Consider the following 14,810-nt stretch of genomic DNA (forward strand, 5'->3'; position numbering starts at 1 on the left):
GTAAACCGAAGTGAAGCGGAGAGTTTCATGGAGGTAGGCCTAGGCCCAAATGAGGACTGTAGCGCCAATGGGGAAAAAATATATATATACAACATATACAAGGTCTCTCTCAGTCCAGTCTCAGTACAGCAGATCATGCTCTGTCATTAGCAGCTCCTGCTACCACGGCAGTCTAGTCACTTGAACAGTTGCATGCTTGACCGCCGCCAAGTTTAAGTGTCGGAATTCGCCTTGTCCAATGTTGCGAACATTTTCATTTTCATAATTTTGTATGACTTCTGCTTGTTGCCTGCATAATTTTTTTTATAATCACATATGTACGGAAGTTTGAAAGGCATGTGCTAATCATGATCCGGTACCTACCTTGGAAAATTTCCAATGGTGCGGAAAACTTTCTTTTGCAGGCGCTGCAATTTTCAGTAGATGGTTGTCTGCTGCAAAGTCCCAAGCGGGACAAACATAAGTCATGATACTACTAGTGAGTGTTTTGTGGATATGTATAAGGCTTTCGATTCTGTAATTACATAGAAGCCATTTTTGTTGGTAGTTCCGAATTGGACCGCTAGGCGGCAGTGAGACTTATTTGTGCTTCAGCCAACACCGGACTCTCGACGTTTGCCGAAAACAAATTTCCATTGTTGATGGAGAGCACATTCACTGAAGACGTTATCTGATATGTAGGGCGGGCTCAACGGAGACGTTATGTCTGTAAACTGGAGCTACAGACTGGGATTGCTTGTTTCGAAAGCTCCGGACATTTTACTACCATTGAAACAATTCACTACATTTTACGGCTACGTAGCAATGGAAGGGAAGATTATAAGATGTACACGGGAAAAATGTAGGAGCACTCTGTAGAGTAGTTGGTTGAGGCACTTTACTATAATCCGGAAGGTCGTGGGTTCGATTCCCACAACGAGGTCATCAAATATTTTCAATTGACCTAAACCTTCCAGCCGCAGTATTGTCCCGGGGTCTCTAACAGAAATGAGCACCAGGAATCTTCCTGAGTAGTAAAGGATGGCTAGGCGTAAGGATGACAACCTCACCGCCATCTGTGAGCCGAGTGTCTGGAAAAAGTGGGCCTCGACGTCTCACAACCCGATGGGCCTTCGCGGCCCGTTACAGGGATAGTTTTATCTTTCTTTACACGGGAAAGATTTATTGCATGGTGGTAATATAAAAATTAAAGACATCGTAGAAACTTATATTTACTGGATCAGTCATGGTTTTGTGAGGGTCAAATCATTCAACTGCTGATTGTTAAGTTAAAGCCGGTTAGTTTATGACTGAAACAAACACATCTCCGTTGTTTCATGATGAAAAAATATTAGACATTGTTAACGAAGTCTGTTTATGGGCAAATTTTTCGAAAATATTTCCTTCAGATAACAGCACAGCTTACAGCATATTATTATTTTTAACACGCTTCCAACCTTAGCCTAAATGTAGCTACAATTCTATAAAGTATCAAAGTACGCAAGTTCGTACTTAAATTTCAGCAGGCTGTATGTTATTATGGAATCCTTCTAAGAAGCCCTTCCCCCCTTCTCAAAGTCAAGCGGACAACCCATCATAGCGCTTCGTTAAGCCACGTGTTCCGCTAACATTGGCGTCGTTTCTTGCAGCAAGAAGTGAAAAACACTATTCGATATTTTAGTCTGCGTACTTGAAATGTGTATTGTGTAGATAAGATTAAACCACCTCATTTAATATTATAATAAAGACTCGTTAAATATATAATGACACAGTAGACTAGAAGCCCTACTTAATAAACAAAATAAAACCGTTGATAAATTCTTATTACAGCAGCAATCGAAGAGAAAGTAATAACTCTATGATTAACCGTCCGCATTTTTGACCCAAATTGATCTACCTGAATAAAACATGACACAGTTCTCCATAATAATATGCGAGCAGGTTAGCTGAATCGGCAAGCTCTAACTTATTGCTTTTGGTTTATTCATGATACTGTCACTATCTAGAACCGGAATAGCTCAGTCGGTATAGCGACTGGCTACCAGCTAGACGGCCAAGAGGTCGGAGTTCGAGTCCTGGTGGGGGAGAGAATTTTCATTTCTCCACGTCATCCAGGCCGGCTCTGGGGCCCACCTTGTCTCCTATGCAATGGGTACCGAGGGCTCTTTTCCCGGAGGTAAAATGGTGGGGGCGTGAAACTCACCACTCAACTCGAATTAGTGCTGATGTCAAGAAAATGTGTCTATACATCCACTCTCCCATACACTTTCATGGCGTAGTGCTTAATTAGTTAAGCACAGGAACAAATTTACTTTTTTAACATTATAGCTGTCAATATCTCAGAGTCGAATGACAGGATGATAGATGAATGATGAATCTGAAAGAATTTGAAAGGAGGTGGTCCTGGTCTGTTCGATGTGTTATCCCTGTATTTACCTGAAGGGCCTGAGGAAAAGAAATGTCTATAAACCATAGTCCGTAGAGATAACATCTCAAAGAGGGATTCAAACCGAACACCTCCAGAATACAAATCTAAGGCTGCACGTTATTTGTGCAGTTTGTAAGGAAGTCGATGTGGCGTTACTATCAGTTTTGTTAATGTACACAGTGTGTCCAGGTTCTGTTAGGACTGTGTTCATTACAAATACAAGACGTGAATTATTTTCAAAATTTCACTCTTTTTATTCAAAATAGTCTCCTGAATCAATACATAGCTGGAATCGATTGAAAAGTTTTCGAAAACAGTCACTATACTCCTTTTGTGGAATCGCATTTAAAACTGCGGTACATTCCCTTTGGATGTCCTGGAGGGTGTCGTGACGATCTCCTTTCGTCGCCAACTTAACTTTTGGGAACAACGAGAAATCTGCTGGAACCAAATTTGGCGAATACGGAGGATGATCAAGGACTGTGATCCCTTTTCTGGCTAAAAAGTCGCGCATGATCTTCGATTTGTGGGGTGGAGCATTGTCGTGGAGGAGCGACCAGGAACCTTTCTCTCGATATTCAGGTCGAATTCGAAGAATTCTCGCCCACAAAGGATTGAGGACTCCGAGATAATAATCAGAATTCACTGTTTGACCTTCTGGCAGAAATTCCTTATGAATGATTCCTTTGGAATCGAAGAAAACGGTTAGCAGTGTCTTTTCTCAACTCTTTTGCATGCGCACTTTCTTTGGTTTCGGCTTCTTTGAGCTGAGCCACGCTGCACTCTGCCGCTTTGTGAGAGGCTTATATTGAAAACACCATGTCTCGTCACCAGTAACAATCGATTTGTAAATTTTATATCACATTGGGCCGACCGTAACATGTCTTTGCAGTGTTCCACTCTGGCATGTTTTTCATCGCCTGACAGCGCGTGCGGTACAAACCGCGCATAGACCTTCCGTTTGCCCAAATCCTAGGTCAAAATTTGATGCACAGTACTTTTTGGTATTCCCAAAAGCTCCTCGATGAGTCTTGCAGAAACACATCTGTCTGATGCAAGGATTTCGGTCACTTTTTTCAAATTTTCTTCATTGCGACTTGTTCTCGGCTTTGATGCAAGTTGAGCGTCTTCAATGTCCTCCCTGCCGTCACGAAATACAGCATACCATCGAAAAATTTTCGAGCGACTCAAACAATCACTACCATACACACCTTTCATCATTTCGTACGCTTCTCCGACTGTTTTGCCTAACTTCAAACAAAATTTGATGTTGGCTCTCTGTTCAACCGTCATTTTCCGACGAGCGTCATAACAGTACTGTTACATTCAAGGTCAGAACACATGATGCAGCAATGCTTGCGCTTTGAAATTATAGACAGCCACAGCTGAAACTTCAAGAATCTTAACGTCACAACTCGCCAGCAGATAGCATTGCAGGGCAAAAGTAAGAAAAATGAGTCCTAACGGATCCTGGACACACCGTGTATGCACTCTTGGCTGTAGGTTCTTCCACGCTTTATCTATATCCACGTATAAAACCCATCAACAACGTAACTACCGTGGCAAATAGATGGAGCTGATTCGAGACGTGACTATTCTGGATGAGCTTTGTCCTGGTTTTCATCAGTCTTTCCAGTGAAAGACCGGTGACTTACATAACAGCAGAAAACGTCATTTCCGGTCATTCATTCTCTGATATTTTATTCGAGATCATATGACTTCTACAGTTGATACGGCGTCGTTACGCAGTGTGCGAATCCTAGTTTCTATCTCGGTTGTTTACATAGTATTTTCAAAACTGTGTTCTAGGAAATATTGTATAATTTCGCTAATATTTATTTGCCATTATTTAAACAGCTTTAAATATCCATAAATGACAAGGGTTGTTCCTTAGGACGATTTAAACGAACAACACAAAACTGTATATCAAAAATGAGGTATCACTTGGGTATGAGTATGAGTATGAGTATGAGGGGTGAGCCATAAAAACCGGCCCTCGCACTGCGACCTTCTATGATGTATTGTGCTTCCCCTTTGGATTAACCCTTTATTAATCCTACACTTCGAATGAATGCAGGACTTTATTTATGGGGGGGTCATAAAAGTCACTTGGTTCCATGAAGAAGTGACCCAGGTGGCGATATCTTAGGTAAGCTGTAGCCTCACAATCACATAAAATCTGTGTGGATCACTTGATATTATTAAAAGTGTTAATTGAAGTTCATCAACTATTGATCTAACACTGAAGTAACTGGAAGCAGTTTATAGAGCTATTTATATAGCAACAAGTTTCAAATCGATCTTATAAACAGTAGCTTATGTATGGAATCAGTTTCGAAAAAGCAATTAAGAAATACCACAATCATATACACGGAATCGTAACTAACTACACTTCAACTATAATTTCCTTAACCATAGAACCAAATTTAGACCACCTCTGTGATCTAGTTGTTAGAGTTCCTGGCTACAGATCCATAGGTCCTGGTTAGATTCCCGGCGCTACCAGACTCTTTCTGAGAAGTAGTGGGTCTGGAACGGGGTCCACTCAGCCTCGTGATGATAATTGAGGAGCCATTTCAAGGAAATAGCGGCTCAGGTCTAGAAAATTGAAATTAACGGCAGTGGGGATTCATTGCCTTGACCACGTAACACCCTCTATCCGCTAAAGTTGGCACTAACTTAGCCGACAAGCGGCGGTCTCTCGGTCGATATAGTTCGCTTGCGGACTAAAACCACGGAGTTTAGTTTATAGATCCAAATTTAGGTCCCTACTTTTCATATTTTAGAAATGTTTATTGATCCATTGTTACAACAGTTGAGAATTCAATGGAAAGTCTCATCAATTGTTACATAAGCTTTCGTTGCCATTAACTTCCGCTGCTCTCTCGCGCATTCCTCTCTTGTCCTGCACGTTATCGAATGATACGTCTAGATCCACCTCTAGAGCCATCTCTTACGAAGGGCTGTATTTTGACTGGAGACCCAGCTGGCGTAAAACAATAATTTTCTTTTAATTTGCTTAGTGGTGGAGTGGAGTCCAACTGGGTCCACTCGGCACGGCGGCCACTGATTGGCCTATTGTAGCCTGCCCCGGGTGATTATGATGATGGAGAATTTTGTGAAATGAAGATTGGCAGGGGAAACCGAAGTACTCGGAGAAAACCCGCCCCAGCGTCACTTTGTCCATCACAAATCCCACCCGGGATCGAACCCGGGCCTCCGCGGTGGGAAGCCAACGACTAACCGCTTGAGCTATGGCGCGGCCTTCACCTGGCGTAAACACATAGACTTAAACCGATAGCAACTGGCAATCACACATAACAAAACGTACTGATTACTTGGACGTAAATATGAACTTTCATAAACAACAAATTTCTAATGTGCAAAACAATAATCAAGGAAATTTGGACTTATGGAATCCAACTCTGGGGCACGGCTTCAAATCCTAACATTGAAATATTAAAACGTTTCCAATCGAAAGCCTTACGCATGATAATTACTCGTAATAGTCCCTGGTTAGTACCGAATGCAGTTATCCTAAGGGTTCTTTAGACGCCAGAAGTTAAAGAGGAAATCCGCCGTTTCAGCTCACAATATGGCGCTCACCTAAGTGCATACGAAAACGACTTAGTTCAACCCGACGTCAACAGATGACTACGAAGACATTTGCTGCGTGATCTGCCTACCAGATTTTGAATGTAATTACTACGTGTATAATTACAGATTTTAGTAATAAGATTTAGTTAGCGAGCTCACTACCCGAAAGTCACGACAGGCCTAGAAACTATTAGTTACAGAGTGCTACTGAACACTCCTCTACGTACATCTGTATATGTAATATCTATCTACACAGTTTGCTGACTATACTTTTTTTTCCCATTGGCGCTACAGCCCTCATTTGGGCCTAGGCCTACCTCCATGAAACTCTCCGTTTCACTTCGGTTTACTAGATCTTACACATTCGGTAGGACTCCTTGGGCGAGTGATCAGCTCGTCGCAAGGCCTCTACCTGTAGACAAAGAGAAAAACGCACACAAACATCCATGCCCTGAGTGGGATTCGAACCCACGATCCCGGCTTCCGAGCGAGCGAAGACAGTGCATGCCTTAGACCGCTCGGCTACAGTGACCGGCTTGACTGTACTTTTACAGGTTGCAAATAAAATTGCGAATTAAAAAGTCTCCTGCAAAAGACACATACAAATAGCCAATCGTAAATCTCTTCCTTTATATATTATACTGCACTTCACATATCCACATGAAAATACGTATTAATATTTCACATGATATACACAATACGCTGAAACAAAATTTGTTTGCTGGTTCTATTACATAACTCGTGTTCATGCAACGTAAAAACGTTCGATAGATCGTTGCTACGGTGACTCGAAACTGCGTAATGAAAATGACAAATTTTAAGCTTACGTAATATGCATTGTAAAGTACTGTGACTGTGAAAAACACTTACAGATTTACTCGTTTTCAGCCCCCTTACTAGAAAAAGGACTTCTTGGAACGCTGTCTGTTCATCTCTTTCTTTGTTTTCTTTTATTGCTAGTGGGGTGGGACTAAGTCCCTTGTACTGCGGCCACTTCTGGTCTATTGTACCAGCCCCAGATGATAGGTGAGGGTGATTTTGGAGCAATTGGTGGAATGAAGATTGGCAGGGGAAACCGAAGTACTCGGAGAAACCCTGCCCCAGCGCCACTTTGTCCACCACAAATCCCACTTGACCAGACCTGGGATCGAACCTGTCTTTGTAAGTATGTGCGCCTGGTTAGCGTTTGAACAGTTCGACAGGTTTTATTCCATTTCGGTACTCAAGAGTTTACCTACTCTGTGTCAGTCCTCGGCGAATCTGAGCATTCCACCTCCAAAAACAGGGACTAGTCAAATGGAACAAAGAAAGAAACGAATCAAGCAATTTTTATTAAATTTCAGCAATTTACACAGACTACCTCCCTGAATAAAACTGCATGGTTGGAATCTTCCGAAAAATAACGGTAGGCGAATTATGGACCCAAAAACAAATGTCATTTCACTCGAAATCTTGAGACAGGTTTTATTTTTGTTCGATATTCAGTAACCAAAATAGTTTACTGAGCCACAATCGATTCTGTAGCGTAAACGGGGTCAGTCTTATATGAGAAATTACATGCAATGTCTGCATAGATTATTTCCTTTGGGGTTAAATATGGGCTGGATTCTTGTCTACGTTTCATTTGACTTTCCGATAATTCTGGAAGATCTGTGCAGTATCAAGCCGAATGTACTCTGAGATCGAAAGTTCGAAACCAACTCGTAATATGCAATCATTACGTCTGGAATTATCTGACGACGTTGTTTCAACTACGTATGTTCCGTCACGTCGAAACAAGTAGGATGGCAAAGAATATATTCTGGATCGTGACGTAATATAGTACGGTAGAATTTCACCAACGTTTCGGAGGATCGTAATGGCTCCATCTTCAGGATCTTTGCTCCAAAACGCTTGTGAACTGAAACCGGATTACTCGCAATCACATCCTAGAATACAGCACTTTTCATAATCGTCTCCTAGAGTCCCCAGTTCTTAAGAGGACAGAGGTGTATCCCTAGATTTCGGTGTTTTACAATTCACCACTTAAGAAATTCTAAAGCTGGTGCTCATCGTGTCCTATGAAAGTGGACCGTGCTGTTCAATTTTCGTAGGAATATGCTGTCTCCATCTTCATGGCAAAAATGTAAGCCGGATGGGAAAATGGTTGCCATGTAGAGGGAAGGACAATATTGGCCGACGGTTGTGAGCAATTTGTGGTCCTTCAGATCCCCGTTTTAGAGTCCTTACGTACAATTTTACCGAAAGGATGCAGCGTAATCACCAAAAGCAGGATCAACGTCACCATTGAATCACCACGAAAACTTAAAATCGGCAAACTTTAAATCGCATTCCAAGCCCAATATTGCTTTCTGTAAAGAATGTGACGCCATGCCGTCGGGCAGATACCAACATTTTGGAAGAATAGCCTGTTTCTATCTTCAGGGTATGAAAATTGAGGGAACTGGTTCCTCCGAAACTCCAGTCTACACGGTATCTTCATAGTCTTCCCCGTGTTGACCTCAAACTTCACATTTTGTAAGGCATTTATTCTGAAACTCCGTAACTCGGAATATGACGACTACGGGGCACTTCCAGAAGCACATGACGTCAGCATCTAGGAGAGCACAGCAATTAGAACCCTGCGTGTTTCTAAAAGCGTCTCAGAACATGTAAGACCACTTTGGTTGAACGTCCGCAATTGTTCAGAGACGCACGCAATTGCTTGAAAGAGTAAAGGACTGGTGAAAGACAACTGACGTAGGCACGTGCGCTGTTTTATGCAACAAATTTTCAGATTATTCTTAACCTATATTGTACCGGTGAGTGATCATGAAAGGACGCAACAGTTAAGAGCTCCACTCTCAAAGTAGAGAAACTAAAATATCATAAATAAAATCAAGGTGTCGTCTATTGTTGAGCAGTTTCTTTGGAAAACTGCAGCTTATGTAAGAGGATTTATCGTTAAAGGCTGGAAATTTGTTGTCAAAATAAAAATAAAATTAAAATGTAGCACGATTTTAATTTTATAATCCGCTTCTAAATAATGTTTTAATTTTAAATTAAACCTCTTTAATACCATTTAGTACTGAAATTTAGCATTATCATGTCATATATTAAAGTGTACCGACTGCTTCTAACTCTATTGTAATGGAGGGTCTGAAAAATATGCAAGTATTTTAATTGGAGCGAAGTCTATAAGTTGCCATTTTCCCAACAATTACCCATCTCACAAAAATAAGAATTTAAACATATTCTGTTTAAGCATCACTGTGCTGATTAGTATGAAATACGTTATAAATCCAACAGATACCGACCCAGTAACACGTTTTCCATGTCCTAAACGTCGTATACATGAGGATTTCTATCTTCTGGGATCTAACGCCATGTTGTCCGGCGATAATCAACAGATAGCGTTTTATACCTTACGGTAGAACTCTTTATAGTCGCTGCTGAGATAACCTCAAAGCCAACTTCGTTGATATTGTCACGTTTTCAGTGACTAGAGACAGAGTTTAGATTGGTAAATGGATTAATTAAGACTCTTAGAACTCGTAACTACATATAATTAGGGCACTTTCGCTAATAACCACATTTCACAAATTATTACAGCACATGTTATGTCATTCTATTTTGCTCTGTCTTCATCAGTCGTTGTCCGATACCTGCGTCACGTCTAACCCACGACTCCAAGTCACATTCTCGGTTTCCGAGCCACAACTGACTAATTTTTCCGGATAGGTCACACTACACAGACTCGGGGCGGACCCAGAAGAAAGCATCGTTTCCAGCACTTCTTCTATTGTTGCAATCCTGTTAGTTTCGTCGGAAACCAGCTGTAAGGAGTTCTTTATCGGCCGTAAACATGCAACGAACAGTTTCTTCTAGCTTTAATACTCTGGCATTCAGGTGCCATATTTTTGGATTTTACGTTCTCGCAACCCTAAATATGAAAATTACAATCTTCTTGGTCGTAACACTAAGTAGTTCAGTATAAGTCTACTGACGTTCCAGAGGAACATAGTGCCTCATTCTTCAGAGTCGAGGAATAAGGCTTGCAAGAGACCAGCAAGAAGCAGATGTCAAAGGGAACTACAAGTAGAAAATCCGACCTGATACAAGTCACATAGGAACTACAAGAGAGCAAAGCGTATCGTGACCATTATCTTCAATGGATCATAAAGAGAGGCCTACTCTTCAAGCCTGAAAAGAGGAGCGATTCTTTCCTCCGAAACGTCGATGGACTTACTCTTAACTACATGGCGTCACAAGACAGAAATTCGTAAACATTTTAGTAGATACTACTAAACACTTTTTTCTCTAAATCAGAAAGCTTTATGAAATGTACTAAGTCTGCTACATAATATGAGGAGGCCTGCAGCTTAGCAACCTGCTTCTTTTCAGCCCTAATCTTTGTTAGAACCTGACGCGCCTCAAAGCCCATACACTTGATTCTTACGTTCAGCTAGTTTCTCTCAGTTGACTGCACACTACTTACATATGTAAATTAGGCGTATTAAAGGGACTTAACCTTAAACTCAGTAATATTGTTATAACAGAAATTCCGTTAACAAAACTTCATCAAGTCTTGTCTAATAGCGCTGTCATCAACACTATACAGAGTGTCCCAGGAGGAAAGATCATTATTCTGGGAGGTCATAGTACAAGTCATTCTAAGCAAAAAGCTGTATATGTACACGTGTTCTATTCCGAACAGTTTCCGAAATACAGCTATTTCACTGTACAGTTCCAAAATTCTTGATAAGAAAGAGGTACTACCTACTCTTTCTAATACCAGTATTTACTGTTCAAATGACAACGATAGTACAGTTTACCTAGTACAATGCATTTTAGAAAATTTCACCGNAAGTATTGGTCATTCTAAGCAAAAAGCTGTATATGTACACGTGTTCTATTCCTAACGGTTTCTGAAATACAGGTATTTCACTGTAGAGTTCCAAAATTTTTGATAAGAAAGAGGTATTACCTACTCTTACTGTTCAAATGACAAAGATAGTACAGTTTACCTAGTACAATGCATTTTAGAAAATTTCACCGTCAGCATCAATGCACTTTGCAACTCGTGTGGGGACATGGCGTGTTGCTCGTCTGTACAGTGTAAAGTGAAATAGCTCATATCGGAAACCGTTCGGAATAGGAAACATGCACATATACAATTTTTCCTTAGAATGGCCGACAATGACCTCCCAGAATACTGACCTTTGCCCCTGGGACATTCTATATAGCGTCGGATATTAGGATGGGGGATTAATTTGAATGCATCTGGAACGAAGAATTAGTGGCCTAATTCAGGTGCCATCCTGGCATTTGCGTGGAGGGACTTTGGCAATTTAAAAGAAATTCCCAGTCAGGCTATTATGTGTTCCTGCCGGGACTCGAGCAGAGACCTTCCCGAATCCAAGTCTAGAGCAGAACGCCTAGCCCAGCCTGTTCAGTTAAAATGTAATCAGAATCTATCATCAGAAAAACTGACCTGCATTCGTACAAGTTAATCTACAAGAAATTTATCTTTTGGGATATAAATTCGTATAATCTGCGGAGTCAACAGACGTTTCGGAAGAATATTTTGCTTCCATCTTCAGGATATAAAATAAGTCAAGCAAGAAAACATCTCTGCTTTCTACCTGTTCTATGCTGATTTCTTTTTTGGCTTATTCGGCGCTGAAGATGAGGGTGACATTTCCTTCCGAAACTTTAGTTGTATGTCAGTGGATTATACGGCGTTATATCCCAGAAGAAAGAATTAGTAAGTACCGCTGAGAGATCTTCAAATCCCATAAGTTACCTTTGGTTCTTATGTGAAATGGCTCCGAAATCGAACTGAAATCAAAGCAGTTATGCAAAATTTATTGTAGGTAATCCATACTCGGCTTCATTCAATCTGACGTGTAGTTTAGATGCTGAAGAAGACAACAAAGTGGACATGACTTAAAGAATAACCTAGACATGTTCCGAAATATCCGCCGAAACGCATATAAAATTCACCCGAACCATGAATATACACATAATGCGGAAATTTCACGGGATAAATACAAATAGCAATATATGTAATTATCCTACAGATCAGCGATTCTCAAGAAGCAATTTCTCTTCATGATAAAAGAAATTTCCCTCGAATGCATTCCTACATATGGCATTCCGTTTTCAACAGCCTTAATATGTTGATGTTCCAAGGTATGTACGGGGATTCAATCGCTAAAAATGCCAAATGAATTAATCAGAAGCTGTTTCGTTTAATGTAAAAAGCTAAAGTTACCTCTGTACTTAACTAAGCACTACGCCACGAAGGCGTATGGGGGAGTGGATGTAAAGATCCATATTTTCTTGACCTCGGTACTAGCTGGACGTGAGTGGTCAATTTCACACCCCGGCCGCTTCACTCCTGGGGAAAGAGCCCCCAGTACCCATTGAATTGGAGGCTGGATGATCCCCAGAGCCGGTCTGGGCAACGTGGAGAAAAGTGAATTCTTGACCCTACCAGGACTCGAACTCCGACCCCTCGGTCGTCCAACCCGTAGTCAGTCGCTATACCGACTACGCTATCCCGGCTCCTTCGTTTAACGTAAGTCCTGCAAACTTCTAGATCAACTAATGTCCTTTCAACTTTCAAAAAGAACTCTGTTCTATAGTGTTAGTTACGCAGAAGAGTAGAGCTTGGAATGAATTTTGGTCTCCTTTCATGTATTTTGGGTTAATATCCGTTATTCCTGAGTTTGATATAACCTTCAGTTCGTTTACGTTAGATATGAAGTGTACTGTCTTCCGGGATATAACACCGGGTAGTCCGTTGAAAGTCAACCGATGTTTCGGAGGAAAATATCATCTCCATTTTCAGGGCCGATGAATAAGCCGTGAGAGAAAGAAGCCTGAAAGCGGCTCTGCTTGCCTCCTACTTTCACGTTGGTATCTTGCTCTGTTTATTCTTCGACCCTGAAGACGAAAGCTTTATATTCCTCCGAAACATCTGTTAACTTTCAGCGGACTATACGGTCTTATATCTTCATAACGGCCGCTGTGAGACCGTCAAATCCTACTTCGGATGTTTTTCTCTATTCGTGAAATTATCTGAAATCTACTCTTGAGAATCACTGCCCACTTTATCCTGAAATCGTTGATATGAGGCTGAACCTTACCATCGCTGCAATCTGGCCGAAGGAGGTAACCGAAGATCAGGAAGCCGAGGCAGGCGATCAAAAGGAGGACGACGACCATAACGACGTACCGCTCCACCGACGTTCTTCTTGTGGGGTTGGCCTTCCGCCTCGACAGCCAGCAGCCAGGCGTTGGCTCTTCATAACGGATTACAGTGGTTACTGTTGGTTGCGTCAAGCCAGACGAAACATCAGACAGAGCCAAGGAAATGGGACTTCCTGCAGGGTTCCTCTTCAGTAAGGGATTCTCTGTTATCCTTAATTCTTGCTTCTGTTGTGTTTCCGGATCGACAACAAAACCACCATCACCACAAACTCCAAGCAATTGCTGCAACTCTTCGTCATGCTTTTCAGACGTCGAAGAATTTTTCCTCGAAGTGTCATTACTATTTTCGGTTACTCCTGTTGGTGAATTGTTTGCTGACAGTACCCTAAGAAATCCATTGTTGGCAGTACTGTTAAGAAAGATTTTCTTGTTGTTGTTAGTACTGGGACTTCGATTTGGGGCCACAATGACACTGGAATCAGGTGAAGGAGACGCCGGACGGGTGCCACTGCCCGTGGATGACGGCATCTTGCTCCCGATTGTGTTTTGCTTATATAAGTATTAGTTTGTTACTCTGTACTTGTTAAAATAATACTTTGTTACATTTAGCAGTCCTAGTTGGTGACATTATCTTGATTAATTTAAAAAGACTTACATATATGTGCATCATTTAACAAATATATTTCTTTATCTCTGTCAAATATGTCACTAAATCTATAACAGCAAACTGACCTTGGTCTGGCATCTCTTGAAACTTCACGACGTTTGTCTCTGACAGTTGTCTAATATTTCTCTTTACCGTCGAGCCATTTATTACAGTTCATCTTTAATAAAACAAACTTCACCAAGTCAAATGGCAACAGTTGAAGCGTAGAAACAACGAAACCGTAGAAGGCGTCTTCTGTTTGTGGATCTTCTATACACTTCTGATGACAGTGTGACAATATGATCCGGCGAATTCGGATATGAAACAGGTAGTCGGGATGACAGTGATACTTGATAAGTGACAGCGGCAGCAGGTGATGTGGCCCTGACCGGCTCTGGCATCATACTGAAAGCAGCTGTCCCTGTAAAGCATTCGGGTCCTTTATATATATAAACACACCGTTCGCCGATGTTACACGAGGTTGAATCGCAACTCTTTGATAAATACCAAAACACATAACAATATACTAAAAAACGTTACTCACATTCTGCAGAGTTCTGCTTCAGGTCACAATATAAATATCAAATGGATTAATACAGTTGATCACTCATGCAACGTAAACACCGGTATTGTCATCGTGTGACTTTTCCTTTAGACACAATCGATCCCGTCTCTGCTCAGAGGTGCACACATCCCTCCTTTCCCACCACCACACCACCCAACCCCCCCTTCTGGTTCCCCCACCTGAAGAGAAATTGCCCCGACCCTGTTCCATACATCAATCCTGCCAGTATAAATGTGTACGCGTATTTACAAAGTTCACAACAAAAGAACTTCCCCTTTTTACCCAATTGGCCAAAACTTCCTTTCATCTTCCCCTCATGGCGTTCTTTATACACTGCCCTCTATGAAACTATTTTATACAAATTAAACGATTTAGTATCGGCCTTCAATTATTGAGCC

General features: G+C 41.3%; 1 protein-coding gene across 1 annotated transcript in view; it reads right to left on the reverse strand.

Annotated features, from left to right (window-relative positions):
- The window catches only part of LOC111861932 (neprilysin-1), a 144,269-nt gene extending 129,808 nt beyond the window's left edge, over positions 1-14,461 (reverse strand). Inside the window, exons 1-2 of the mRNA XM_023846905.2 lie at positions 14,392-14,461; positions 13,138-14,268 (exon numbers count right to left, since the gene is read on the reverse strand). Of these exons, the coding sequence (XP_023702673.1) occupies positions 13,138-13,729 (592 nt within the window). The 5' untranslated portion in view covers positions 13,730-14,268; positions 14,392-14,461. The remainder of the gene's footprint in view (positions 1-13,137; positions 14,269-14,391) is intronic.
- Between the last annotated feature and the right edge of the window lie 349 nt (positions 14,462-14,810).

The sequence above is a fragment of the Cryptotermes secundus genome, unplaced genomic scaffold (genome assembly GCF_002891405.2).
Source record: "Cryptotermes secundus unplaced genomic scaffold, Csec_1.0 scaffold84, whole genome shotgun sequence".
Lineage (NCBI taxonomy): Eukaryota > Metazoa > Arthropoda > Insecta > Blattodea > Kalotermitidae > Cryptotermes > Cryptotermes secundus.